Source organism: Argopecten irradians, chromosome 16 (genome assembly GCF_041381155.1).
Source record: "Argopecten irradians isolate NY chromosome 16, Ai_NY, whole genome shotgun sequence".
NCBI classification, from domain to species: Eukaryota; Metazoa; Mollusca; class Bivalvia; order Pectinida; family Pectinidae; genus Argopecten; species Argopecten irradians.
The window spans coordinates 4852098-4877928 of record NC_091149.1 but is presented as its reverse complement, the minus strand read 5'-3'; the positions used below and the strand labels follow the sequence as shown (position 1 = coordinate 4877928).

At 34.9% G+C, this 25831-nt stretch overlaps 1 protein-coding gene across 5 annotated transcripts in view; it reads right to left on the bottom strand.

Moving 5' to 3' along the window:
- The window catches only part of LOC138311067 (dentin sialophosphoprotein-like), an 86244-nt gene that overhangs the window by 35699 nt on the left and 24714 nt on the right, over positions 1–25831 (bottom strand). Inside the window, exon 1 of one of the 5 annotated variants that reach the window (XM_069252500.1) lies at positions 19770–20024. The exons of 1 other annotated variant lie outside the window; for it this stretch is intronic. Coding sequence is in view for 1 of the 4 variants with exons in the window: in XM_069252498.1 (XP_069108599.1) it covers positions 19608–19640 (33 nt within the window). In the remaining 3 variants the exon portion in view is untranslated. Of the gene's footprint in view, positions 1–9615; positions 9708–11116; positions 11430–19607; positions 19681–19769; positions 20025–25831 lie in introns of those variants that run through there. 3 more of the 5 variants (XM_069252498.1, XM_069252501.1, XM_069252502.1) reach the window with 3 other exon arrangements.

Below are 25831 nucleotides of genomic sequence, written 5' to 3'. Positions count from 1 at the left end.
TCAAGTGAAATTATCAAACCATAAGAATATGTTACAAATGCATCAAAAGATGTTTATTTCTTTTTTGTTGTTGCTATAACACTTAATTTGTTGAAGTTTTTAATTGTCATATCGAGGTCATTCCAGAAAATTGTTTTTTTTCAAGCTGACACTTTTAAATATATATAAACAAAAAATTATTATTATTATTAAATATTTGTTTTTAATTGCCGTCTTTACAGTTTTTATTTAAACCTGACTATGACCATTGCAGTAATGAAAAGCATATTAATTATATCTTTTCATCAATTAATACACTGTAAATTCTAGACGCTCTTGAAAAAAATCTTTGATGTTGTATTCATCAATTAAAACTTTGTAGAGATCAGAATACATTTCAGCAACATTGCTGAAGTGCTAGCTTAACTCTATCAATGTATATCTATAGTGATTCTTTTCATAAACCTTGCTAAATATGATTATAAAGATTTCAAATTTTCATAAAATGATAACAGATTCTTCCTCCTAGGAAAATTCATAGATCATAATTATTATAATATAAATTCTTACCTACTAATTTATGTGTGGTACTTTACATGAATCAGTTAAAAAGTAGATCAGTTAGATTGTTCATCCCTAAAAACACATATGAACTTAACTACTTCAAGTACTGGAACAGTCCATTATGAAATTTCAGGGGTGAAGAAGTCATAAGGTAGTACTTGTAATAAAATCTCTCCCATATCTCCCTCTATTCAACAGCTATAACTTGGTAATGTCCATAATTATGTTAATAATTTATAGATAAAAATTTCTGGCTTCAGTCCATATTTCTAAGTGTGTGTGCCAGAAAACCCTCCCTCCCTGTTTCTTTTCGCTTAGAACGCTCCTGGTGAAGAAGCAGGTAAAATCACTAGATAAAAGGGGAAAATATGACAGGCATTTATACATATAACCATCTTGGATAATATGTACAGTATTTAACAGAGGCACTTGGTACATACGTTAACCAATAGTTAATGAAAAGTAATTGGAAAATGAAAGTACAACTTAACACAGGCACTCAGCATATAATCTAACCAGTATCTAATGAAAACTAATTGGAAAATGAAAGTACAAAGTGATGTTTATTTCTACCAGGGGAATAGCCAATTACTTGGCACACTGACAATATAATTACAGTTAACACAAATCTGTTAGATTTATCTCCCTTGAACAGGATATTGAAGATGTTTTATGTTAATCTAAAGATTTCTAAGCTTTTTAACAAATCAATAGGTTCAGATATACATTTCTCCGCATGTCATTGTAAGGAATGTTTCTACAAGACTTTTAATTCAAATATCCGAGGAATTTAAACTCTTATCTGTTTTTATATCATTTTGATTTGTAACATAAGTCATTTTCCCTAAAATTTGCAAATACAGTAAAACATGTTTAAGTGACCACCTCTCAAAATAGACCAACTGTTTAATAAGAAAATTTTTCAGGTAATTTCTACACAATTTGACCTCTGTTTAAAGATCATCTGCTTCATAAAACCACATCTTCAGGGTCCCAAATTGTCAATTTCTACACAATTTGACCTCTGTATAAATATCACCTCTGTATAAAGACCGCTTGACTATAAAGATCATCATTCCTTTGTCCCTTAAGTGGTCTTTATAGACAGGTTTGACTGTCCCTTGAGTGGTCTTTATAGACAGGTTTGACTGTCCCTTGAGTGGTCTTTATAGACAGGTTTGACTGTCCCTTGGGTGGTCTTTATACAGGTTTGACTGTCACTTGGGTGGTCTTTATAGACAGGTTTGACTGTCCCTTGGGTGGTCTTTATAGACAGGTTTGACTGTCCCTTGTGTGGTCTTTATAGACAGGTTTGACTGTCCCATAAATGGTCTTTATAGACAGGTTTGACTGTCCTATGGATGGTCTTCATAGACAAGTTTGGGTATCCCTTAGGTGGTCCTTATAGAAAGGTTTGACTGTCCCATGGATGGTCTTTGTAGAAAGGTTTGACTGTCCCTTGGGTGGTCTTTATAGACAGGTTTGACTGTCCCTTGGGTGGTCTTTATAGACAGGTTTGACTGTCCCTTGGGTGGTCTTTATAGACAGGTTTGACTGTCCCTTGGGTGGTCTTTATAGACAGGTTTGACTGTCCCCTTGAGTGGTCTTTATAGACAGGTTTGACTGTCCCTTGAGTGGTCTTTATAGACAGGTTTGACTGTCCCTTTGAGTGGTCTTTATAGACAGGTTTGACTGTCCCTTGAGTGGTCTTTATAGACAGGTTTGACTGTCCCTTGAGTGGTCTTTATAGACAGGTTTGACTGTCCCTTGAGTGGTCTTTATAGACAGGTTTGACTGTCCCCTTGAGTGGTCTTTATAGACAGGTTTGACTGTCCCTTGAGTGGTCTTTATAGACAGGTTTGACTGTCCCTTGGGTGGTCTTTATAGACAGGTTTGACTGTCCCTTGAGTGGTCTTTATAGACAGGTTTGACTGTCCCTTGAGTGGTCTTTATAGACAGGTTTGACTGTCCCTTGGGTGGTCTTTATAGACAGGTTTGACTGTCCCTTGGGTGGTCTTTATAGACAGGTGTGACTTTCCCTTGGGTGGTATTTATAGACAGGTGTGACTTTCCCTTGGGTGGTATTTATAGACAGGTTTGACTGTACAATCTTCTTTCAGTTCTAAAATACAGACCACTCAAGTGACAAAGAAAATAGTCTGATATTTAAATCTAACCCGTTCTCTATAACCTAACACCAAATTAGCCTTATCCAACAACAAACCCTTACTCCAGAATTTAAAAGTCTTTTGACCTAATATTGGGTAAGAAATTCAACCATAAAACATTATGGTCAATATTTGACCATTAACAGCTGATACTATCAGGCGGTCACTCCATTCCAGTGACCACTTACTGGTCATTCAAAACTAGGAAGTTTATCCAAACAGCAATGTGTCCAGTTGAAAGGTGCTAAAATATAACAGGGAGTGGTCCGCCCATAATTCCGGAGTCCACTTTCCGATTATCAATATTTGTTTTTATTGACCTTTGGCCTATCGTAAAATCAGATTTTAAACCATTCATGTCCACTTTTAAGCTAGAATCAATCAAGCATGTATCGGAAAATCTATAATTAGAACCCCTAGCTATTGTTGAGTGACCACTTAGCATTATAATGCCTTATGTAATTTTTCGGAGTTATGGCATTCATAGAACTATGAACTTTCCAAATTAGACGGAATGCTTATCACGACTAAGCATTATTTGACAAGTAAACATTAGACGATTTTGTAATGGAAGTAACAGTATGGCGAGCTCTTCAAAAAGGAGAACAGAAAACCAACACAGGACTACCCATGTCAATATTTATCGTAATTCAATACATCAGCTGTACAGTGCTTACAATATTCATTCATGGTGACAGTTTTTCTTGATATTGTACTAGTTTCCTACAGATGCAAAGAATCAGCAATCACATTGGACAATAAATCATAATATAAATTTGATTAAATCTTAAATTCAGTCTCTTTCTTTCTTCTTTTTCAGTTGATATCTTAATTTGGACATGTTTTTTTTTTTTTTTTTGTAAATTTCCAAACAAGAATTAGAAGTCATTACCTTAATTCCCTATTGCATGTCCAGAGCGAAAAAATAATAAGAAAATTAAAGATTTCCCTTTCAGAGATTCAAACCAGTTAGTTTAACCTACAAGTATACTTAGCGTTTAACATACCTACGGATGCAAAAAGATGTTTGATAACATACTGCAGGCATATCCAACCATCCATCTTTATAAAGCATATTCTACATATTTTAATATCTCTTTTCAAAGAGACCCCCACCTAACTTACTTTTTCACTTTTTTTTGACAGATTGCTTTTTCTCCTGCCTCCACAGATTTTCTTTATATGGTAGCATTGTTTTTGTTCACTATTAGGACCACATCACGATTTTGATGCAGGAAATTGATAATTCAAACAAAACCAACCAAATGAGTTTGTTCAAACTTATAATGCATTCTTCCCAGCAATGGCACCTGAATTGTGCATTGTTTTCTGATAAGCCATGTGAAATCCTTAATTGTTTCTTAATTGACCTAGTGAAATCATTCAAGGTTTTCAGTTCTAGGTAGGTGAAATGCATTCCAGCCTTTAGTATGACTGTTATTATCAAACTTGATGATAAAGTTTATCTGATTTTAAAAGGTGAACTGATTGACAAGTTTACTTGTCGTCTATTGATAAAATTCCTGTCTAGATCGAGCTGTTCAGCTCGTACAGAGTCCTCGACTAAATATTCGCCTGACACAAAGAACAATGAACCAATGATATTATGTCAGACTTGAAATGGGGAAAACATCTAATATGCCAATCATTTGTTTATATATGATTCGAAAATGTGACCACTGAAATACTTATGCATTTAACTGCATTAATTCAACTGGCAATTAAGGAATGATGAATGTCAACTGCACAACAGCAAAAGAGCTTCATGCTGGATTTGCCTTAATGTTAATTTGGTCATTCATCGTCCCATAAATGCCACCTGAATGCAGTTCCAGGCTTATAAGTACAGACATTTAAAAATGATTTTTAATTAGAAATATTTTCAATGATTCACCCAATAAGACTTATTACAAGTTATTGACACTTTTTAGGTCATATAACTACGTAAAAGAATACCTATCGGACACAATCAATATCAAATATCTCTTACCATCAATCTTTCCTTGTCATATTTGTCTGCCAGACTTAAATCCTAAGTCATACTCAGCCTTAAAATTGACATGAAATTGACAAGGTATCTTATACAGTATTTACAGAAGATCTTAGCAACCCTATGGAAAGTGTGTCACATAGATCCATGCCTTATATCCTATTGAGATTGAAGTATGATTCATTTTAATCACAGCAAGGTACATATAGGTACATGATCAGTATACTGTTGTAGAGGCTGGTTGATCTCATATACTGCTCCTTTTATGTTCTTTTCAGCAAATTTTAAAACAATTATGACACATTACCACAAACCTTCTCTGGGTCATGATTTCAAACCCAATGTGACCCAGGGAACAGTTGCCAGGTACTGACCAAATGGACAGTGGTTTTTCTCCAAGTACTCCGGATTTCCTCCACCAACAAACATGACACGTCCTTACATGACCTTGGCTGTTAATAGGACATTAAAAGTAATCATACCAAGCCATTTACACAATTAATGATTTGGTTTCTTTGTTTTGAATATGTCCAATTATATTTAGAGGTGGAGACAAATCAGAATACCCAGAGAAAAAACATCACCCTGCAATCAAGTCAGTACAAGACATTGGGTCACATCTGCCCTATAGTAAGTCTAAAAATAAATTTGTTGGAACATCTTAACCTCTCATATATGTTATAAACTATTTTATATCACCTATTCTCGCATGCTGGAAATTTCAGTGTAGCGGGATTGGACTGGGTCGATCATCGGTGACCAGGTAGCTCAGTCGGTAGAGCACTCGGCTAGTATTCTGAGGGTCCCGGGTTCAAATCCCGGTCTGGCCACTACATTTTCTCCTCTCCTGTTACAGAATTGGCGCCCAACTAAATAACCCACGGTGGTGGTGTTTGGAAGGGTCTCGTGTGTCTTGGAGGGCAAAGACTTCGAGAAAGGAGGGAGGAGTGTAGCGGGATTGGACTGGGTCGATCATCGGTGACCAGGTAGCTCAGTCGGTAGAGCACTCGGCTAGTATTCTGAGGGTCCCGGGTTCGAATCCCAGTCTGGCCGCTACATTTTCTCCTCTCCTGTTACATCAGTATTACTGAAAATGTACCTATTAGCGTAATCAGATCCCAAAGCATAAAGTTCTGACAGGAAACCCTTTCGAAATATGATACCATATGTTATCACGATGAAGTTTTCTACAGATTTCATTGGTAGAATGGCGATAGAGAGTCTGGATGATTCTGTGACCTAAACTAGAGAGAAGAGAATGCTTCAATACATCTGTACAAAGGGTTTTAGTACTCACCTGTAACGAGCACTACAGGTAAAAGTTGACAAGTGTCCAGTTACAGGTGTGTGAGGGGGTGGTGGTCAGGTATGCAAACTCAGGTTTTTCAATGTAAACAGACGTGTTACATGTATAACATTCACCTGTATGGTTTACCTGTATCGTGTATACCTGTATTGTTTACCTGTATCCTTTACACCTATATCGTTTACCTGTATATCGTTAATAGATCAGGGAGTTTGTGACACACCCGAGATTATGCGAGCTGACAAAACCCATCAGTAAGGTCTTACTTGGGTTTTGTGAGACCATCAGGACAATCATTACGAGGCCTTGGTAACATTGTTACATTACAATGGTATAGCACTTTACCGGGCGATTATAGCCCAATGTTACTGACACTGACTCAGTTCTGCCTTGAGCAGTCACAGTCGCTGTCGCAACATCAAAGTGAAATTCTCTAAATAGGTAAAGCTTCCTAAATCATGATCAAGATGTCCCCAAGCTTGACCGCTAATACTTATACTCACCAATCACTGGACCTAGAGCTTGACTACTCAGTATTTTCTGCTTTATCATTTGTCCTGGAGCTTGACTTGACCACAAGTCTCTTTCAGATTCAGCGCTACAACTTTTAACATATTTTCACCATTTGTCACTGATATCATCAGATAATCAGATGGTACTGCTAATAGAATTTGACTTTTCATTCCTTAACATAATTTTCACGTGTGACACATCGATCAAAAGATTTGACCTTGAGCATGACCTTCATCTATGGAGCAATTTTAGATAATAGAAACATTCTTATAATTTTCCTCCTTTCTTTTTTTTTATTTTTATTCATCCTTACTTTTCCCCTTCTATCTCAGTTGACTATTACTTTGTATGTTCTGCCCCCCATCCCTATTCTCCCCTCCCAAAATTTCCCCTAGTTTTTGTTCTCAACCCTACAGAACCATTCTCAATTTCACACCAACAGCAGAGGAGGCCAATTAAAGCCAGTTCTTTCTGGTTTAAATTTTACAAACCGACAGAACACAAGGAGTTGGTTATGGGGATACAAAACATCATTACTGTTCCAACATGCTGAACAACTTACCATATCACGAATATCTCCAACAACATCTCGTAGCATCCTTCAGCTCGTAATTTCACACAAAGAGAAGTAGATGATGTACTGCTATTCCATGTACATGAAATACACCATTACACCTGACGACTTTCCTCTAATAACAGCTTCAATCAGGCGTTAATAATATGCAGAACTATTGCTGAGCGTAAAGTTCCTCTTTTTATCCCGAACCAGACAACAATGTTTCACGTTTCAACAAATTCATCGCCAGTACACTAGCTGACCACTATCGAGAAAAGATTCAATTTTTCTCCAACTGTTCTGGACAAACTGACCAGTTGCCTGGAATTGACCATCTGCCCCAGGACAATAAACCTATTGTGTGTCTCATTATAAATCGGCTGATCCCGTTTATTCGAATATTCAAATTAACCTTGAGGGGATGAAATACAAAACCTGCAAACTTCTGAACACCTCATTAAGTCTGAACCTAAAGCACAGCTAACATGGAAGCATCTACGTCACGTCAAAGTTATTTTCGTCTCCACACATAAAAACTAGCATGATTGAAGCCACTTAATTCTACCTTTTTTCTTTTGTCTGTGTTTCGTTTTTACCTGGGACCCGACTTCCTTTTCCAATTTAAATCCGTCGGATCTTGTGATCTTTGTTTTCGACCAGCCGTCACACACACGCGATAGACAATGCCAGCCACTAACCTAATATCCAGCCGATATGCCTTGAAAATGAGATATTTTGACTTTAACTGTTTTTCAGCTCCTGGTGTTCAATATAACCAATTTCCTATCTCGTTTCATCTCAGTGCGACTGAATTCCAGGGCCCAGGTTGACAAATATTAATCAATTCTAACAGAAAGAAATCTTTCTAATAGTGCGACCAATATAAATTCCTAGGCTAAAACGGATTTGTTTAATGCCATCAAAAAAATCCAAACTAAAGTAATTTTGAAAAAAAAAAAAAAAAAATTGTCCATTTTTTATAGTTATTTAGTTTGACAATAATTGAAATGTTTATTTTATTAATAACAGGTCAGTTCAAGGTTTTCGTTCATGATTGAAATATACCCAATATTCTAATGCTTGATTTATTGATTGATTGATGGTGCTTACATCCTGGTTCCGTTAAAATCGTGCCTATAGAACACAATTCTAATGCTCATCAGCGTCACTTCTTATAGTTGCAGTGGCAAAGTGGTTAGGGTGTCGGACATTAGTATATAGTTAAATACTGGTACATTATTTTTGTAATTTGTTCACTTAAAGTACATTTGTGTGAAATATAAACTCTATTAAAAAAGATTGAATTGAACAACATAATGAAATAGTTTTGTATAATTAAGTTTTGTAAGGTCATGCAGCGTTTCCGAGGTCAGTAGCTGTCCAGAGATGGAATGTCCACTCCAGACTCCTATCTCCATCCCCAGGGTTCAGCGTATCTCCGTCCCCTGGGGGTCAGCATAGTTCGTGTCAACATCAGACTGACATTTCATTAATACTCTCTCTAATTCTCTGTTTGTACAGCATTCCAGGACTTGGTGATGTCACCAAAATAACACCTATATATCTACTTACAAGGTCACACAAGGTCACGCAGGAAAACAAAAACAGACGATAGATGTACCTACGTCAGATGTACTGTGTTTCGCTTTCATCTCTTACAGGTAAGATATGACTAGATTAGTTTATCTACAGTCCACTTCTCAAACCATCCCATATTCCCTGACCATGACTGGACACTGGTCCGAGAGAGAGAGGGTGCACTGATCGAGTAACCCTTGCTTCCTGATTAAGAAATATCAATTGTGTATTGAAAAGGAGAATAGAAATTTTAGCGACCAGACCAGGGTTCGAACTTGGGACCTCTGCTTTAACAACTGAGTTACCTGGACTCTGATGATCAACCCATGGCCAGTTAAATGCCGCTTTATTCCTTGCTCCTCCCTCCTTTCTCCAAGTCTTTCCCCCCGAAGACAAAACTCAAAAGTCATATATCCATCTGCTAAGTATATTCCCAAATTATGCTTTTGAACAGAACTTACTCCCTTTTTTTTTTACATTTCTAAGTATAAATCTTTTTAATTTTTAATTGTGAACAAAAACTATAAAAACAGTGACATTATGGAATCATGCAGGTTCAGACTTAGAATGAAGGTTCACCTGAGATAAAGAAACCTCAAAACCTACAAAGACAGATTTCAAACCATGATAGTACGGACAAATTCAAAGTTAGAGTGCTGCGAAATCCATTTATCAATTAATTAAGGCTTTATCAATTGACTTACATGTGCCATTAAACCTTACCTAATATGTCATCTATGTAAATGAAATTTACCATGTGAAAGGATGACATTCCTGTCCGTGATTTTATTTAAAATCGTCCTACAGGCCTTTAATATATCACCTAACACAATGTCTTCAAAGGAAAGGTATAAATTGAAAATTCGAGTCCGAAAGATTTTAACGAAATCAATTTTCACCACAGGCATCTACTTGCAAAATACATGATTAAATTAAAGGCAGAACAATTCCTTGAACTCACCTGATAATATCCATACAGGTCAGAATCTGATCTGTCTCCTCCTCAACTAAATGGTATACTAGCTGTTTCCCCTGTACACAGTACACATATAAACACCTCCTAGCCACCACAAACCTCAGTATGCATGTACTACTGGTCACAATGCACTCTATTCGACCCTCATAACAGTTCTATGTTTGCAAACCTTAAATGTCAAATTAGAGAGAATTTCAAAAATGTTAATCTGTTAACTGAATTTTTAACACGTGATCTATATTAGGTGTGAAACATATGAGTTTCAATTTAATTCAGCCATAATTCTTTGTGTGAAGTTAAACTTAATCAGCTGTCAGAAACAATGGCCACCTGCTCTCTGAGAATGCAGAGGAGGAAAGCTAGGGGAGAGGAGGAGGAAAGAAAGATGAAGACAAGGACAAGAGAAGTAGAAAGAGGATGACAAGGGATTTGTAGGGAGAAGAAGAGGAAAAAAGAAAAGAAACAGATATAGAGAAGCAACAGATGAGAAAGTGGTGAATGGGGAAAGGGGCAAGAAGGAGGGACGGAAGAAAAGTAGGAGGGAGAAAGAAAAGGAGAAGGAGGAGTCCACAGTAACATGGAGGAAGAGGTCAAGGAAGAAATTTATTGAAGGATGAGGAGGAGGACTCTTTCAGATTTTGAAGATATGAAAGGTCTGGACTGATAGGGGTGGGGGTCACTCTGTGGAATTGGGGGGAGAGGGGGAACATTTAAGGTTCAGAACAGAAAGAAAGAGGGTGTGTGTGTGGTGGGTGGGGGGTGTAGGGGGGAGGGGGAGGGGTAGGGGGGAGGGGGAGAGACTTGAGTTACATCACCACTGAAGGAAGTGGCTGGGAAAATGGTATAAGACAGGCAGTCTGTGGTGTCTTTGAGTGTGATACTAAAACTAACTCTGACACTTGTATAAAGAGTCTTTTTAGAATAAACATTCAGAATATTTACCAGAATAATTTAACATGTAAGGCACTGTCAGAACTGATTATCGCATATACAAGTTTATTGAGGACAGCTACATTACCCGCCTAAAACCAGCCCGCCATGGGGTAACCTATATTAACTATACACAAAAATACATCTCAGCTTTTTATATGTCAGATACCATTCACAATATCTTTATTAGAATTTAAAGGTAGGAATATGTATGCCATAGTCAATAGTCCAAATCTTCCCAAGATATTGGGGTTTCAGTGACATAGCAAACCTTGTCCAGGTCCACGCTGGTACAGAACCACTAAAATGGATGTTAGTAAACAAATCGGCCATTTATACATGCATGTAGCCTCCCAGCATAAGAAACACTACTCTCCAAGAAATATAAAGAGAATTTAAACAGAAATGATGCATCATAGACTAACATACAGCCATCCAAATATTCAGAATTACATTATTATTTATGACAGACACTTCATACTATGATTTATGTAGTGGTCATTCGATCAGCTTCCTGACCGGTGAACCCATTGAAGGGATATTCTTGTGAACTTACCTATAAACTCCTGAATATTCCTGGTAGAGATTTCACACAAATTTCACAAATGAAAATCAAAATTTAGATTTAGAATCCATGCTGTCCAGGTTGAGATTCATGGGTACTCCGAGTAGTGGTGTAATGGTACCCGGTGTTGTATACAACCTAGTGGTACAAATCCTATTTAGTTCTGTACTGAAGTCCACCTGTTCTGTACATACACCATGTGTAGTGTGGTAGACACAGGGACTGGCTAACTCAACATGTATCACAAGCTATATACCCAAAAACAGCTCTTTATAGAGCCTGCTATACCCAAGATATAGTTCTCTATACTTTATAACATAAAGGCACAGCCTGCTATACCTAACACAGCCCTATACTATACTATGTATAACATAAGCCAGAGCCCTGGTTTTAACTCTAACAGGTCCCATGTGTACTGTGTAGTCTATCCCATGTGAAGTGTTTTGGAGGACACATATTATAAAACATATGTAAACATTGATTTCTGGGTCACACTCCTAATCAACTACAGTGGCTGGGTAATGTTAAATCCCTGTGTGAATGTCTACTGAAGATTCCCTGTCAATATCTCAGGGTATTGTCTATGTAACCTCTGTAAACTGACAACCTCTCTAATACAACACACTGATAAACCTGCATAAACTGACAACCTCTCTAATACAACACACTGATAAACCTGCATAAACTGACAACCTCTCTTATACAACACACTGGTAAACCTGCATAAACTGACAACCTCTCTAATACAACACACTGATAAACCTGCATAAACTGACAACCTCTCTTATACAACACACTGGTAAACCTGCATAAACTGACAACCTCTCTAATACAACACACTGATAAACCTGCATAAACTGACAGACTATGTGAATGTCAACATCTCCAGGCCTTATTTATTATATATAACTTGTGTTACCCGACATCCTGTCTATTTCAACAGCAGTAAACAAATTACAACCAAATTAACTACTACGTTTTTGATGTATCATGGTGATATTTAGGTCTAAATGTAGATGTTTATTTATAACAAGCCTGTATTGTTATTAAGCTACAATTAGTTGACAGTTTATAGCTTCAGAAAAAACTTCAAAGATGGCAAATTTTCAAATTGACTTGAAGCAGAAGTTATATACCTGTGTATTTAAACAGAGTTGAATGAAAACTATAAAAACCTAACCTAACTTAATTGATGGGCGAGTTGTGAAGGTCATGTTGAAAAGTTCGAGACAATTTTGTGGTACTTCAGAGGATTTTAAAAAGACTGTTTGCTTCCTACATAATATTTTGTGATGTTAACGTCTGCAATAGAGCTGTGAAAAATTGTTGTAGATGTGTGTTATATTTTCTCCTACTAGACTTTATACATTAAAGAGTGACTTTGTATTATTATCTACCCATCGATTCTCAAGGTCGTAAATATTCAAATCAGCATATACCCACATCACAGGTTTACAACAGATGCACTATATCTCATAAATATGCAAATGAGGTGCCTTAGATATTAAATTAAATAGTAAATGTCTGTCGTAAATATTCAACAGTGTGTATAGAACTCACATGTACTCTTATCTACAGGCTAGACTGATGTGTGTATTTTATTTTGAATGAGCGGAACCAATTATTTACACAGATAACAGAAGCTAGAAACTTTATTTACCAATTATCTGACAAATATTCAAATTCATCTACCTCACATCAATTGCACATTGTAAATTTTCATTTCTTTGTGCTTTACTTTTGACAAAAGATAATTTCTTCACATTGACTGATTTATGGTAATGTCTTCCTGTTGACCTTGACCTATGGAAATGTCTGCCTATGGTTGACCTTGACCTAATTAAATGTCTACCTGTTAACCTTGACCTTGACACCATTAAAGCATGTATAGCATCAAACCTTAAACAAATCCCTCCACTTCTGTGGTGGGGGGGGGAGTCTGACAATTAAAATTGCACCAACATTTATTAGACCAGGGCTTATTTCAAGGCTAACTATTTCATACAGGGCTCCTTTGTGAAATGTTTTAATAAATATGTGTCTTATTCGTCTTTTTGTTTTGCTTGTGTGTGGATATGCCTTATTCATGGAAAGGCCGCAGGTTATTTTGCCATTTTTGTGGACAGGACTTATTAGTGCAGCAGCTTATATGTGAATACAGAGCTTTAATGTGAAATTTGAAACTGAAATATGCATATATATATCTATATATCTATATACATATATTTGATTGAAACATGAACTATGAATGGCTGGGAATTTTAAATCAGATAAAAACTTAGAAGACTAATGTAAGATTAGAAGTTGAATGACACAACACTAGCAGAGCAAAATCTCATATAACTTAACGACATAACAATCTTAATATATTTTATATCCCGGTTTAAATTTAATCTTTTTAACCATTTAATCTTTTTAATTTCAACAGACGTTTAAATGTAAATTCTTTACACTTTATTCAGCAATAATTTAATCCAGTGACTTCTGGACTCTTTGAGAAAATGGGGCAGGTGGTTTTCAGATTAAATTACAGGTAAATTACAGGTAAAATTCACGCTTCGTTAAGTTACCTTAATATCAAAATCTGCTCCAGGTCGATCTTTTGAAATCTGTATAGAGGCTGTGGAATTCAACTTTCCATAAAAACTGGTTTGTAGGACACCATGACAAACTTTAATATCTCAAACCATTTCATTATGTTCTCTTTAAAAATAGATCTTTCATTCATTCAACAAATAAAAAAAAAAGGAAAAAATTATGTACCTAAGATTCCTAAACTTCAATAAGCACTTTTGCATTGTATTTCACTTTTCTTTGAGGCCAAATTGATTTGTTGATGAAAACATTTTATTTTAGAAATTATTTACGATAAAATAGCTTTGTTTATTCATTCAATAATCGAAACATCTGTATATATATAAGTAATATATATGTACCAACAAAGACCCTAATGGCTCCCACCCACAAGTTGAGTATGGTATTTTTTCTTTGCCAAGTCTTTTCATTTGTTAAACATGATAGGCTTTGTAAATATACATTCAATAAAATTTTAATTTTCATTCCTGGGACAGATCCAAATGGTCTTATCAAACTGAACGCAATTGAACCTAGTTTAGGGACTTCCCATTTAAGAATAAAGTACAATGCAAAATTGTATACTTAATTCTGCTGCCTTTAATTTATTCACCCCTGAAAATTCAAAATGAACTGGTCTTGTCTTTGATTTAGAAGAGTCTAAATGATTCTTCAGGGGTGAATGTGTTATAATGATCTTTGACATTTGATTATAAACTTCATTTTCTTGTGCAAAGTATTGGGCTACAGTAAAAAAAAGTGAGGAGTCTTTCACTTTTTATAACATTATCTCCTACTGTGGATAAGTCACATAAACTTTATTAAATGTATATGTGAGAACTTAATTGTTTTATGGCCACGAAACCTGACAATTTCAAAGTGTCAGTACCTCACCGACATTCCCTATGTCATGTAAATATTAATAATACAGACCAGACATTCCTACAGTAGGACTTTGACATACATCAACACACAGTCCAGATCATGTTATTGTGACATTTAATCATCATTACATATACCCACTGGCATTCTGACAATGCATCTACCACTGTAGTCATATATCTCTGTATTGTGTTATCCTATTATCAGTCAAGGTCATTTGAGGACATGCCTAGGCTGGGTGGATAAAGAAAGCCAGAGTTCCCAGTGAAAAATGGGGGCTCAGTAACAGTACTATTGACAGCTGTCCATATTCCAGGCTTCCAACTGTGATCAACATGTTGATTTCTTGAATATATTCAGCAAAAACAGCCCTCAAGTATTTCATAAATTACAATAAATAAACGAAAAAATGCCATATTGCAGTTCTATTATTGGTGATTTTGATTACAAATTTATTAATGAAAAGTATTTATGGGAATTTTTTTTATTCTATCCATAGAGGATTAAGAAATTTCCCTTTACCTTAAACTAAAACAATCAGGAATTATTCAATATTTGTCATATTTTTACATCTTTTTTTTTCTTTAATCAAAATCGCAAAAAGTTGAGAAAAAGATATGAAGCTAACAATGCTGAGTGAGTTGGACAGTGGATTGAAGGTCAAAGGTCGTGATACATGTCATTTATCCACGAGTTACATGTAAATCATCAGTGCAAGGCTACAATTACAGTGTAAGATGACTAGGAGATATAGTCAGGGCATGTTCTTATATGTAATTATATAGCTGGTACTGTCACACACAGGTTGGGCAGGAAAATCATAGGCTATAAAAATACCTTGTCTAATACTGGGAAACAACTTAAAATGTCAAAATGCAGTCATAAAATATAACAAAAACTGTGTATGCAAGAGTCTTTGTATCTCTATCTTAAAATAGCCCATCTAAAATAATTGTCAGAACACCAGTCTGATAGAGCCAAAATAGAACAAAAATATTTTCTTGACTTGAGTGTGCAAAGTAAAACTAATCAATCTCAAAAATAATTCTAAAATAAAGTAAAGAAACCTCATGCTTACATGTGCTCATCTATATCCTCATTGTTTCTCTAAGTTTCACTTAATTTTACATAGGCTACAATTTAATCAAAAGTTTAAAACTTAATCTTAGGAAAGATAATTCAATCTAGGGTAGATAATTCAATCAAAGAAAGATAACTCAATTAAGGGGAGATAACGCTGCCTATGTATAAATTCCAAATAAATTTAAATGCTTATCTTTTTTTTCTTTTTTTTTTTAGGGAACAAATCTTGATACAGATCATTTTTAATGTTTCCAATCAAACTTTTGATAATTTTGCAGATTTTTGCCTTAGTTTATCAGAATTTCAAATTTTTATGTGTAATCAAATAAATATTTAATTAATTAAATTCTTATTAAAGTCATTATAGAACACATTTTTGAAACAACCTATAGCCTATACATCTTCTATTATCTGACAATAAATAATTTACAACCGATAACAGCTCTAGCTGGTAAAGTGTCGGAGGATCCATGACCATATCTGAGGGTAATTAATTCAGCCGGCTGGTAATTATAATATACTGTAGATTTACAATAATAACGCGGATATTCATCAATGTTTAATAAATAATAGAAAAACAATCAACACTCGGCGGGCTGTTGAATCGTGAGGCATTACACATGCACAAACATTTAAGTCTATATTAGCTCTTTGTTTGGCCGATAGGACCTTATCTGTGAAATATTTTAAGGTCTTTGTCGTACCAAGTATATGACACTCGGATGACTCAAAGTAAACTGTCAATGTTTGTATAGGGCAGGTTGTATAATAACAAAGATAAACGGTATGAAGAAACAAAATCACAAAAATACAAAAACGTTATTCTTGAACAAAATAAAGAAGGAAGGGAAAAAAACCCCAAAATTCTTAGTTTGAGAATATTGATTCTATCTAGACTATCTTACAATACCAAAACGTTATTCTATGACAAATAAAAAAAAGTTTGACAATATCGAGTCTATCTTATCATGATGTTCTTCAAGTAATCTTTGAATGCCAAGCTGAATAACACTTGTAAGACATTATCATAGAAACAATTAAATATATGTGCAATTTACAAAAGCAATCTCTATCGAATCACCTATAGATTTTTTTCTCTTATGGAATGTAGTGGAGTTCAAAAGTCATTTTGTTACAAACAGTTTGTGTCTTACTATACAACATTGATTCTGACAAACTCTTTGGAGTCATGTTTGAATGGAGAACCCAAATAAGAACTTGAAATCAATTTATATATCAAAGAGATTAAGAATTGTCAATGTCAGTAGACTGTACATCCTAATATTTGATAGTTTACTTGTCTTCAAAACGTTATATCTTTATGACACAGGTGTACTACACACTATATAGGCACCCTCGACAATAATGACACACAGATACTAGTTCGGAAAACTCAAAATCCGAACAGAAATATCAGGGAATGCCATGGATTTGATTATTAGCTACACAAACATAACCCAGCAATACAGAAATTTCGCAATCCGGATGGTTTAGACTGGGACGAAAGTGTTCAGATTATTGAGGGCTCCCTGTAACTATGTAGCATGACATGAATATGGAGTAAAGAAAGTCAGAGTACCTGTAGAAAAAGCACCAACCTACAATCAGTACTAAAGCTTGCCCAACTCAAATCTCAGACCTGTTTATTAAAAGATAATATATAACCACTTTGCTATTTAACAATGACCATACTAGCAAAATTGTACAATATCACCCAAGGGAAAAAATAATAAGAGAATGACCACAACAACTAGTATCAAAACGAACAGCACATGTACATACACCTATCAGGACCTTCATTAATTAATCGTGACTGGTCACTCCCGACTATAATTAATTAAGCCCACCTGGTGGCATTACACCTGCCTGCAGTGGACACTGACCACAGTGTATTCACAGTGTATTAGGTACACCTGTGGACTGACCACAGCTGACCAGTGTCCAGTGGTCTGATTGTATTAACATAACCACCTGGTTATAATCTCATTAAATTCTGTATTTATAATAATCCATATTCTTTTGTGATTATTTTCAAACAAATTATGTCAACTGATACAGTCTGTGTTTGTATGTTACACAGTTATCTGCCCTTGAGGTAAGGTTTGGATTATCACACTATATGTTTGTGAGTGCTATGTCGACTTTTTCAAAGAAAAAACGCTGTAATTTTCGGCCATGTTCTCATGATAAACTTTCATGTAACTGTAGCCACAATATTATCTCAAAATATGTGACAGAGTGCAAGACTTAATCACTGCCTCTGCTTGAGATCGAACTCGGAACCTCTGGTTTACTTGTATGATGCTCAACCTGAATCAAGCCGAAAGGTATATTGCGGCTATAGTATTGACCAGGGTTACAATCACAATTGATACCTATCCACAAGGGCATATGACTCTTTATACTAATCTGGATATTAATTACAATTGCCTATGTGTTTGAAAGCTTGTGGATGGTCATGGTTGTGTAGCATATAGAAGTAAAACTCAAGACGTATCTGCCCTTGGAGTAATTTGTCAAATGCTAGAATATCTGACACCTGCAATTTGTAAGATATATAAGGATGTATGAGGTGATTATCCATACAAAATTTCATATTTACATATGAAACATTTAACTTTCCGTCTCTGATACAATATGATACATTATTCAACCCAGAAAACATGTGCTAGATGATTTTCTGGCAGTTTTAGTCAAAGTCATTCTTGTTAATGAAATGAATGTGGGTCACCAGAAAGCTTCTGGGTCAGACGTAAAAAACAATTTAATTATGCCCAAGATCCAGAAGTTTTCTAGGGTAATGAAAAACAATAGGGTAATATAATGAAATATTATGAGACTTCTTTCAAAGCTAAATGTTAAACCCTGAAAATTATTGAGAAAGAATGTCAAATGATTGATATTTGAGGCAAATTAAGACAAAAGTTCAGAAAGGAATTGTTGGTAAACATCATATATATATCAATTTGATCAAAGAATCAATTTTATGCTACATTGTATAGCTATACAATTACACATATGCAACCTTTAATCGTGACATATACCAAGGCCTACCTTAAATCAAATCAAATGAAGGGATATTCGGGGAAAAAAACCACTAATGGAATTTTGACTTCAATATGAGCATTAACTAAATGATCAAATCATTAAATGCTGGTAATACATGTCTAAAACCCAGACGTTAATATTTTTTCTCTGTCGAGATCAGATGTTCAATCTTTAACGAGAGTGACAGCTGGTGTATTGGTGCATTTCCAGCCATCCTATGAACTCGTAATCTAACGAGGAATCAGAACGCTGATAATTGACATTTAATATATGCGTGACAAAAACACTCCAAATTTGGGGCAAACTCTTTTTACCATGGCAGTAACTGGCGTTTGAAAGGATTTAAAAAAAAGATAAATTAAGTAAAAATCAAGGTTCTTTAGCTGCAGGGTTAATGATTTTAGACATGAAATCGTAAAATGTTTAAAAGCAATATATTACACAAATACACATGTCCTTACCGATATATTATGTAATGTTGTCAAGATAAATTACCCATAATTTCGGCTCCATGGCTAAGCAAACAATTTCAGCCATTATATTACAAAAAAATTTAAGCAACTGATACATGAATATACTTAATTTATTATGTAATGTTGCAAGGTAAAACATGAGATTTCGGGTTCATATTCTTGAAATACAGTATTGAAATAAACATTCTACATTTTAAATGTGTTGAACTTGTCAATAAAAGAATTAGGCAATGACCATTCAAGTCTTTTAACCAATAACTTTATCACAACATTTGTGTCTCTTGCACATTAAAGTTACCAATAAACATATTTTTATAACCCATATCATCCTTGTTGACACAAAAGCTATGAAAATGCAATATAGATAAATGGATTTAACACAAAAACTCTAAGAATGCGATAGAAATAAATTGATCTGTTACCTTTAGCTGTGAGAATTCCGACCATTTGTCCATTAAGTTTTTGTGTCAATGTGTTACGGACCCTCTTAGCACCTACACCCTACCTCTCTCCCCTACCTGTTTACCATCACAGGTAATAAATTGTAATCAATACTATCCATTGTTCAGGTGCTAATAACTTACCTTTAAATCGTTGCTCCTGATAAAGAAGATCCGCAAACTCTCCCTTCAGGTAGATCAACAATAACAACAGGTGAAAATCCTAATCTCGTTAAGCAAACGTAAACACTGAAAATACTTGTTTTCGCAAAAAATGAGGGAACCACGTTAACTGTACTGGCATCCCTGTGAAGTTGTACACACTAGAAAAAAATCTTTTGTGTAAGTAAACTATATCATGGTGTTGAACTTAGCGGTCTGACCCCGACTAATGCCGAATCGTGAGCTTATATGACAAGCCACCCAGTCATTATACAGTAAAGGACAACCTCTTCTATTACACCTGAATATGCCACAATTTTTTTTTACCTGAGTATAGTCTGTTTCGGAAAACTATCCTTCGCCTGAGTTTTAATCTAATCAATTAAACACAGTGACAGCAAGATAACAGTGAACTCTTTAAAGAATATTTAAAATATTTCAGGTTTAAAGCAAAGAAAATGCTTTTGAGTTCGAAGGAAATAATAGTCAAACCTTGAGAAAAGAAATAAATCTGGTGAAATACATTTAATACTTTAAGACGAATGGTCTGACTAGTATTTGAGAGAAGAAAAGTCTTTCCCAGGCTGTTGATTGACATATACGAGCCGTAATAAAGCTAGTAGCTTTAAAACACAATCATCTGTCCCCGCTGGCCTGTCAAACAGACATTCATTTTCATGCCTAAGCAGTTTTTTCCAAGGGTAAAAAAATACCATCAAATTATTATGTATCATTATTCTATGGGGAAAATTTTGAGCTATTTTTCATGAATGGGACATTTAAGATCTCTATAACTTGCAATAAGAGCTGACAATGTATGTTTTTAGCTACCAGAGAGGCAAATTACGAGCTACCTGACTACCTGCTCGAGTACAGCAATTTTAACATAAAGGACACTTTATATACACATATATACCGAATCCAATTTCATATCTTTCTTGGTAAGTGAATATATTTATAACCTTCAAATTCACACAGTCCTTTCAAGGTACAGTTACCACATTGAGGTCAAATTATGAATAAATTTTAACTGGAAACAGCATGACATTATAGCTTCATTACCGACATATATACAGGACCCCTGTGTGGCCAGATACCTGTTGGTTGGTGATTTTTCTCCAGGTATTCCAGCTTTTCTCTTAAACTTGAAATGACTCAGACTTTTGATAGAATGTAAACAAATATTAAATCAGTCTCCAATCACCAGAGATAAGGATCAGAAAATTGCCATTTTAATTGCTACATAAGGAGTGCATTATAAAATATATGCATAAAAAATTTCAAGCCTTTTGTTATGGTTGGGCTTATTACCAGGCATTGGTTTATAGTTGTTTGTTTTTGTTTGGTGCCCTATTTCCAGCGGGGTCATTTTAAGGACATTCTGGGTTTGGAATTGGAAGAAAACCAGATGCCCTGGAAAAAAACCACCAACCTAGTCAGTACCTTGTAACTGCCCCACATGGGATTCATACTCGAAACTCAGAAGTAGAGGGCTTATAATATGTGCTTTTAATGTTCAAACTCCTTAACCACTCAGCCATGTCGCCCCTACCAATTAAGGAAGGGGATATTAATTTTAATTCAATCGTCATTATAACTGTAAGGGTTATCTTTCTGTTTGTCCTTGTACTGTGTATCATTAACAGTCAGTAGATTAAGTATGAATCATTAAGTAGTCCTATCTTTTCACTACCAACAGTATCATAGTCCTTTGTCCCTTTAGTATCCCATTTCTTCATGAACTTTCCTGAAAGATTCTTCAATGAATGTTTGGGGTTACCCAAACAACAGAGACCCTATACTCCTTAACAGACAAATAGATCTGTCTAATCAAGGGGTGTTTTGTACAGAAAAGACGGATTGAATATTCAATAGTCCATTTCAAAATCAAAATATATAGGATTTCTGATACGGAGGAATGTTTCGGACAACAAAGAGCCTACAGGGTGACCAGGTAAGTTGTCCAGGAGAGGTATGATATACCACACCTCTCAGGTAAAAATAAACAGTCATTGTCTACCATTGGTGCGGATGTCTCGTGGATTTGTCACAGATTTAGATGGACGGTCGTGAAAAGTTAACCTTTTGTCCTGTACAATCGGCCCACGAGTAGGAGAATTCTGTCGGAAAATAATCCCATTTTACATTATAATGCGACAGTACCGATATCTGAATCAATCAAATTACAATTTAAATCTTAATGCATACCAATAAACAGGTCAGGTAAAAGGGCAGTCAAGATGGTGGGTGTTGTCCTTAACAACTAAAGAAATGTCAAATGTATTTTAAATGTCCATATTTTAGCAATAATCTTTTTTAAGCATTTTTTTCTGTTATGCATTTTATGATTAATTCCTTCACCCCTGAAGACACATTTAAGCTCTTCTAAATCAAAGATAAGAACAGTCCATTATGAAATCTAAGGGGAATTATCAAATGATTGCCCAAATTGCAATTGTCTATATGATGGTAATGACAGTAAACTCATTCACCCCTGAATTTTCATAATGGACTGGTCCAGTCTTTGATTTAGAAGAGCCTAAATGTGTCTTCAGGGGTGCATGAGATAATATTGCAACTATACATGTGCAAATTCAACATTATCCCAATAAGTTCAAAATAAATTTTGCACTTAAATTTACACTCCATTGAAGGTTGTGATACATGAGAAGTCACTATATTCCTTTAAAATAATTTATTTAAATATACTACGACCTAAAAATTGATTACATATCAAACGCATTAAAATGTTTAAAGCTCGTACTTACATGCATGAAAGAATTTTCTATGGAATTTATGAAAAATGCCTGATCATTATAATATATATATGCTAATGTCATAACTTGCTAACATATGAAATATTTTAATCATTTTGCCCATTAAACTGAAAATACACGGTATTCCTATAACCTTTAAGCAAGACGATGGTTTTAATATAACCTTTGGTATATATTTCAATATTTCATTTAAATGAATCATGAATATCTAAATGGAACTTTATAATATATTTTTTTTCTAATTGATATGCACTTTTCAAGGTTTAATATAAACCAAATAAATGTATACACCAAAAAATATAAGTGTAAAGTAAATGGCATTTGAAATGTATTGAAATCTAATTTGCACATTTAAATGCCAGATCACCCATACTTAGAAATTTGGATATGTTCCATATGTGAGTAAGCATTTAAATATTTTAAACTGAGATGATTTTGAAATGTATATTAGCACTAAGAAAGCATTAATGTTATACCTAATAGTTATGTTCAATAAACAAATTAAGCTTTGATAATATGTTAATACAGCGTTAAACATTACATTTGCCTATCATCATCCAGTTATCTTCGTATTCAATCTTTCGGATATTAAAGAGTTACCTCCCTTGCTGCTGGGTTGACATCATTATTTTGCGAGCGAAATTCACCTTGTTTTCTCTTAAAAGTAAGACGTTAGGCTCCCAATCACATGACGTCACAATTAATACATACAGGTAAGAGCAGATAACTCTGTAATATGCAAAGACGGAAAATTGAGCCTTAATGGTTTCCAACAGCAATATCACCACTAGCCCTATATCTACCTCAGGGTTTAGAGTTTGAAACACCCATTGGGACAGTTGCCAGGTACCCCATGGCCATGAGTTGGTGATTTTTTTCCAGGTACTTCAGTTTTCCTCCACCTCCTTAAACTGTTAAGTCCTTATAATTGATTACCCGGTCTGTAAATAAGGTTATCACCTAGTTATCTCCCTTAGTTTTGAAAAATTCAATGCCATTTTCTGGTACAGTCAAACCTGCCTATAAAAAAACACCCAAAAATTGAAGATAAAATAGTCTTGATAGCCAAGTGGTCTTTATACACAGGTTAAATTGTGTTATAATTGACCAATTGGGAACCTCTTATTAAGACAGTGGTCTTTAAGTACTGAGGTGGGCTCTAAGACAGGTTTGACAGCATATTGCTATTGCATAGAATCTATATAACACTATCAGTGAGCCAGTGTGCAATCGATGACTAATAGTCTCTTCAGATATCTTTTACCACTTTACAACATACAATTCACTTTCAGAGATCACACAGGTCACAAAAAACCCACTTGACGTCCGTCAAATGCTGATAATTTTATACCTGTTTGAACGGAACATACTTTTACTGTATTTATCACATACCTTAGATAGTAAAATTTTACCTGTTGATTACAAAATCTACCTGAGTCGGGTACACCTGACCCACAGGTATTTTACAACAGAGCTATACATTGAAGTGGTGCTTTGGTAATTTTTCCGGACAACCTAGGTCCCAGGGGGTCCTTTTGTGGCATCATAAGTGCCCTGTAAAAGGTGTACTGTTAAACCCTGAAATGGTTTTCTCTGTGGGACGAAGACATTTTCTAACCGTTTAGTACCACTTAGACCAGGTGAGACCGCTGTAATTTCATCAATAACCGTTTAATACCTTGCCAAATTAGCTATCATCAGAATAGTTTATCACTATGACATCCATTCTTAGTAGCATGGTTATAAATTAGATTTTCAAACTGGGGTTTGTGACCACCAAACTCCCTGACCCTTCAAGTCTGCTCGGGGCCCAAAAATCAGTTTCTTCAAGGGACCAACAAAATATTTTTTTCAAATGACCAAATGACCAACAAAATATGTCCTTCAAATGACCAACAAAATATGTCCTTCACTTGACCAACAAAATATGTCCTTCAAATGACCAACCAAATATGTCCTTCACTTGACCAACAAAGTCCCTTCAAATGGCCAACAGTCTGTCCTTCAAATGACCAACAAAATGTGTCCTTCAAATGACCAACAAAATTTGTCCTTCAAATGACCAACAAAATATGTCCTTCAAATGCCTTCAAATGACCAACCAAATGTGTCCTTCACTTGACCAACAAAATGTGTCCTTCAAATGTGTCCTTCACTTGACCAACAAAATGTGTCCTTCAAATGACCAACAAAATATGTACTTCAATTGACCAACAAAATATTTCCTTCAAAACATAACAATTTCTTCACAGCACCAACAAAACAGTTGGGGGATGGATTTGTGGAACGGGTATTTATTTGATAATCTATTTCAAACAAAGCCAAGTTTGGTTTTTTCTTTTGATTTTTAGACAGATATGAAAATGAACTATCAACATTGTCTGTATTTGAAAAGAATGTTTATAAAATATCTTTGTTAAAGTACATACAGTAATTTGTACACTCACAAACAGTACAAACTCGGAAACTTTTTAACTCAATTTCGTATGAGTTTACATGTTTATTAATCACTATAATGAAACTGCTATGAAACATCCTTTTACATGTACGATATGCAATTTTGATAATGAAACAAAATATAGGCCAGCTAATTTAATGAGAGCTGTACAACATTATTGGAAACATTAAACACATGTTCGAGTCATATATTTTCCTAATGTTCCCCTGTAGGCTGGTCTATACTACTCCAAGGAGCTATATATTTAATAAGTACAGCAAAATGTAGTAAAATGTCTCCTGTTTTGATGTTTTTATATGATTCAGGCAAATGCATTACCTAATGTTCTTCGGTAATTAATTGAAATATCCACCATCAAAGGTAAAATAAGTAAGAAGACATACAGGTCTGGAATTGTAGAATTATTTCCACAAACTTCATTATTTCATCCTACGTACACATATATCTGATGTTCTTTATGAGATTTCATCACAAATTTTCACATACTGTCGATACTGGTACTGGTGACATGAGGGTGATGGAGGGGAGATAACTCTTATAAGACTAGGAGAACAGACACATTTTCAACAGTACCATATAGTTGATACTTGTACACCATATAAAGAGCATTATATTGTAAAAACAAATGTATACCTTGATAAAGTGCTCTCGTAACCATGTAGATTTGCTTTATTCAACAAATAGGACCTGGCCCCGATTTTTCGAAACAAAGTTCTGACTTAAGTCTGCACTTTTTACTTTGAGAAATCGGGGCCAGAACTGCAAGTTACACAATGAATCCAAGTAGAACATGATGTGTAACAATGTAT